General features: G+C 66.3%; 1 protein-coding gene across 1 annotated transcript in view; it reads left to right on the top strand.

Annotated features, from left to right (window-relative positions):
* Positions 1–580: 580 nt before the first annotated feature.
* The window catches only part of NDUFS2 (NADH:ubiquinone oxidoreductase core subunit S2), an 8,417-nt gene continuing 4,209 nt past the window's right edge, over positions 581–4,788 (top strand). The window contains exons 1-10 of the mRNA XM_019472577.1: positions 581–1,054; positions 1,758–1,878; positions 2,060–2,172; positions 2,282–2,356; positions 2,523–2,600; positions 2,839–2,924; positions 3,356–3,475; positions 3,610–3,739; positions 4,329–4,424; positions 4,671–4,784. Of these exons, the coding sequence (XP_019328122.1) occupies positions 581–1,054; positions 1,758–1,878; positions 2,060–2,172; positions 2,282–2,356; positions 2,523–2,600; positions 2,839–2,924; positions 3,356–3,475; positions 3,610–3,739; positions 4,329–4,424; positions 4,671–4,784 (1,407 nt within the window). The remainder of the gene's footprint in view (positions 1,055–1,757; positions 1,879–2,059; positions 2,173–2,281; positions 2,357–2,522; positions 2,601–2,838; positions 2,925–3,355; positions 3,476–3,609; positions 3,740–4,328; positions 4,425–4,670; positions 4,785–4,788) is intronic.

The raw sequence follows: 4,788 nt of genomic DNA, 5'->3' as shown, positions 1-4,788 counted from the left end.
GAGTCCCTGTGGGTGCTCAGAGCTGTTTGGGAGGCACTCGGGGCCCCGTGGGGGCTTGGTGGATGTCAGGTGGGGGGTTACGTGGGGCCAGGGGAGGCCCTGGGTCAGTCTGGGGGGCTCATGGATGCCCGCTGGGGCCCAGGACTCAAGGGAAGTACTGGCCCAGCAGGTCCTGGGGAGGGGGTCTGGGGGTCTCCCTGGCCCTGGGTACCAGGGGTGCTGCTTGGTGGGTGCTCGGGGCTGGACTGGGGCTCACTGGGTGCCTGGTGGGTGATCTGAGACTGGTGGGTGCCCAGTGAGGACTCAGCGGGTGCTCGGGGGCTGTCTTGTTCTCCTGAGTGTCCCGTGGGTGCCTGGGTCTCAGGGGGTGTGGGTGTACAGGGCAAGTCCCCCGGGAGCTTTAGCCCCATCCGTGCCCCCTGAGCTGCTGCGAGACGCTCCTGCGTCAGGCCCCCGTCAGGCTTTGAGCTTCTCATCCCTCGCTTCTGCTTGCGGGCTCTGCAAAATCTTCCCACGCCCAGTCTCTGCCGTGGCCCTGGCCCTTCCGCCTACGCAACATTGGGAAGCCGCCTGGCTCCCCATGCTCTGGGAAGAGTGGCTAGCCCGGGCTGAGCCTCCCGGCAGGCAGCTGGAGGCCCTTGGACCCCTCCCAGGGGTCTTGCGTTGGGCTGAGACGGGAGCTGGCGGTGGGGACGCCACGTTCCTGATGTCCGGCCGAGCCCTGAGCTCAGCTTGGACGTCTGTCCAGTGTCTGCTCTGCGTGTCCGCGCTGCCGGGAAAGGCTGAGGGCGCTTGGGGCCAGCGGCGCTGCTGGGGCTGGATGTTCCTCCCTGCCCAACTCTCCTCTTTCCTCCCCCGGGTAGACAAAGACCCTCTGGCTCACAAGAAGGTCTCCAGTTTGACCATAAACTTTGGGCCCCAGCACCCAGCTGCCCACGGGGTCCTGCGGTTGGTCATGGAGCTGAGCGGGGAGACGGTGAAGAAGTGCGACCCCCACGTTGGCCTTCTGCACCGAGGCACCGAGAAGCTCATCGAGTACAAGACGTACCTCCAGGTAAGGCGCAGCGGGCTCCCAGTGCTTCCCCATGCCGGGGGCTGGTGTCTGTCCACAGGGAAAGCCAGGGGTGTCTTTTCGGGGTGAGGGGCTGTTGGTGTCCATCTGTCTGCAGCTGTTGGATCGGATACATCAGCAGCCTTCTTGACGTGCTGGGAGGGAGTTTATTTGCTTGTCGGGTTTTGCAGCGGTGTTTGTAAACAGACCCTGCTGATTTATTGTCCCGATCGGGTTTAACCTTTCCGTCGGTGGGAGAAACGGAGCTTGAAATAGCTCAGGGCTGGGGGGGGAGCACCGCCTTGGCTGGCCGCTGCGACTCGGGGCAGCGCCGTGATGGCTGCGCTCAGCTGTGCGGTGGAGACGGTTCTCAGCTGGTGCGTGCCGAGGGCGCAGCATTGGGGCCCCCACAGTGTCTGTGAGCTGGAAAACTTTCACAGAGGGACGTTGTCCGTCTTCCTTCGTGCCTTATCCCGAGGCAGGGCCGTCTGGGCTGGAGCTTTTGGGCTGCCTTCAGGGCTGCTGCCGTGCTCGAAGCGCCCCGAGCCAGGAAGATGCTGTGCCTGGGGGCTGCGTCCCGGCGCTCCCCTGTGTCCCGGCGGTCCTTGGCTGCGGCGAAGCCTCCGAGCGCTCCTGGCAGTCCCGGGCCTTTGCTGCCCGGCTGCAGGTGCCGGCAGCTGCTGCTCAAGGCCGTTTCTTTCTGCAGGCGCTGCCCTACTTCGACCGTCTGGACTACGTCTCCATGATGTGCAACGAGCAGGCCTATTCCCTGGCCGTGGAGAAGCTGCTCAACATCCGCCCGCCCCTGAGGGCTCAGTGGATCCGAGGTGAGGGCGTCCCCGTACCGTTTCTGTGGGGGCTCCAGCTCCCGTCCCGGAGGCAGGTGCTTCTGCCTGCCGTGCTGAGGGTCGTAGCTCTTGGCCTTCTTGGGGCTCAGCCCTCCTTCCCTGTGCTCAGGGGAGTGCGGGGCCAGAGGTGCTCACCCCCCTGTGCCCCCTCTGCCCCCAGTCCTCTTCGCGGAGATAACCCGGCTGCTCAACCACATCATGGCCGTGACCACGCACGCGCTGGACATCGGGGCCATGACCCCCTTCTTCTGGATGTTTGAGGAGAGGGAGAAGGTAAAGGGCAGTGCCGCTGTACTGGGGGATCGGCAGGGGGGCGGATTTGGGGCTCAGTGCTGCGCGTGGGGCCGCGCCGTGAAGAGTGGGCTTTCCTCTGTCCCCGCAGATGTTCGAGTTCTACGAGCGGGTCTCGGGGGCGCGGATGCACGCTGCCTACATCCGCCCCGGCGGGGTGCACCAGGTAAGGGCGGCCACGCCGTACCCCAGCTCCCCACAGAGCCCCTCCGGTCTGGCGGGGATGTGCGGGGTGTCCCCGTGTCCCTGTGTGGGCGATTGCCCTTCCGATGCCTCCCTGCCCACGTCCCTGGCGCCACCGGCCATGCTGACCTCCCTCTCCTCCCACGCAGGACCTGCCCCTGGGGCTGATGGACGACATCTACGAGTTCGTGAAGAATTTCTCCATGCGGATAGACGAGGTGGAGGAGGTGAGGCGTGACGGCAGCCGGGCTGCTGCTCGAAACCTGGGAGAGAGGGACAGTCCCCATTTCCCAGCACCCTGAGGGCTGGGGTCTCGCCTTGCCTGTCCCCTGGGTACGGCCAGCGTTACGGGGTTATTCCTTCTGCAGCAGCAGTGACAAGGTGACACGGGTCAGGAAAGGGAGCGCACAGTCGGGGAGAGGCAGCCGGTGCGGGGTCGGGTGACTAACGCCCTGCTGCCCGCAGATGCTCACGAACAACCGCATCTGGAAGAACCGCACGGTCGACATCGGAGTGATAACAGCGGAGGAGGCTCTCAACTACGGCTTCAGGTGGGTCCGGTGGCTCCCAGGGACGCCTGGGGGGGGGGCTCAGCCTCCTGCCACCACCCAGCTGTGTCGTCCCCCCGAGAAGGATCGGGGTTGAGTCCAACAAAGAGCTCAGCCCGGACTGCAGGAGTCCCCAGGGCCGCTTGCAGCCATCTTGGGGACCGATGGCGCCAGTGACTGTCAGGGCAGTGCTACCCAGTGGCCGCAGCGTGGCAGGAGCTGTGACGCCGTGTCCTGCCGGGTTTTGCCTGCCTGATGTCCCTAGGCTGTCCTCCCGTGGCCGTTGCTCAGGGCCGTGGGGTGTGCGCAGGCGGGGGACGCGTGGCCGCTTTCCCCTGTGTCGGGGTCTGCTTTGGGACGTGGGGAGGGCTTGGAGCTGGCGTGGGGCTGGGCCCGCTCCCGGGTGGGCTGCTCACCCGCCTCCCTACTCCCAGCGGGGTGATGCTCCGGGGCTCGGGGATCCACTGGGATCTACGCAAGACCCAGCCCTACGACGTCTATGACCAGGTGGAGTTTGACGTCCCCATCGGCTCCCAGGGCGACTGCTATGACAGGTACATCACACCCCGGCTCTGCCGGGGGCCGTGGGGAGGCCTCGGCAGGGTCACACCTCCTCTGAGGCCGTGGCTTCCTCATGGGGTGCCCACCACACGGGGGGCAGGTCCTGAGCGGCGTGGGGGTCCCACAGGTACCTGTGCCGAGTGGAAGAGATGCGACAGTCCCTCCGTATCATCCTCCAGTGCCTCAACAAGATGCCTGAGGGGGAGATCAAAGTAGACGATGCCAAAATCTCCCCTCCGAAGCGGGCAGAGATGAAGGTAAAAGCACTTCCTTCCCCCGCCGTGCCGTGCCGCTGGCTGCGTGTCGGCACCGGCGAGCAGGAAACGCTGTTCGGCGTGTCGGATGCTTGCACTGAGGATTTTGCCGGTGTTACCTGCCGCCGTATCCGTCCCCCGGCTTGGCTGGGGACTGCCCAGCCTCCTGCGTGCCGCCCCTGCCAGGACTGGCAGCGCGTGGGCAGGGAGGACGGCTTTGTCCTGGGGGGGAGGTCTGCTGCCTGCTGAAGCCACTCCTGAGCCCTGCGGCGGTCCGGCCCTGCGCCGTGGGAGGGGATCTCCCTTCCCCAGCTCTGCCAGGCCCGGCCCAGCTTGGCCAAAAAGCCACCCTGGTGAAGGCAGGGCCTGGCAGAGCAGCGGCCGGCACAGAAGAGACCTGCAGCTGCCCTGCCTTGTGGTCCCATGCGCTCGTTAGGGCCAGTGGCTGGGTGAACGCGGCCACCACCCCGGTTCCCACGCTTTGGTCCCTGTCACCAGCGGCTGAGGCGCAGGCAGGAGATGGGCAGCATCCGGGCGGAGACGGGACGCCCGGCCGCACGCCCTCGGTGACGGTGCCCTCCTCTCTCCCCAGACATCCATGGAGTCCCTGATCCATCACTTCAAGCTCTACACGGAGGGCTACCAGGTGCCCCCCGGAGCCACCTACACGGCCATCGAGGCCCCCAAGGTGACACTTCTCACGGCGTTACGGGGACAGCGGGCTCTGGCATGGTGAAGGGTGTCCTGGCTGCCCTGTGCCACTCTTGGGGACATCGCGGTGTTCCTGTCACGGGCTGGGTGGGCTGTCCTGTCCCCAGGACTCTGCTCTTGCACCAGACTGGTGTTTGAGGGCTGGACGCTGCGGCTGGGAGACAGAGCCTCGGCCCCCTGACAGCGTCACCGCGCCACCAACCCTGTCCTTGTGTCCTTGCAGGGCGAATTCGGCGTCTACCTTGTTTCGGACGGCAGCAGCCGCCCCTACCGCTGCAAGATCAAGGCGCCTGGATTCGCTCACCTGGTAGGAGAGGCTGGGGCGGCCGGCGGCATCGCCG

This window comes from Aptenodytes forsteri, unplaced genomic scaffold (assembly GCF_000699145.1).
Source record: "Aptenodytes forsteri isolate BGI_AS27 unplaced genomic scaffold, ASM69914v1 Scaffold276, whole genome shotgun sequence".
Taxonomy (NCBI): Eukaryota; Metazoa; Chordata; class Aves; order Sphenisciformes; family Spheniscidae; genus Aptenodytes; species Aptenodytes forsteri.
The sequence above is the reverse complement of the archived record's forward strand: the minus strand, read 5'-3'. Positions and strand labels throughout refer to the sequence as shown.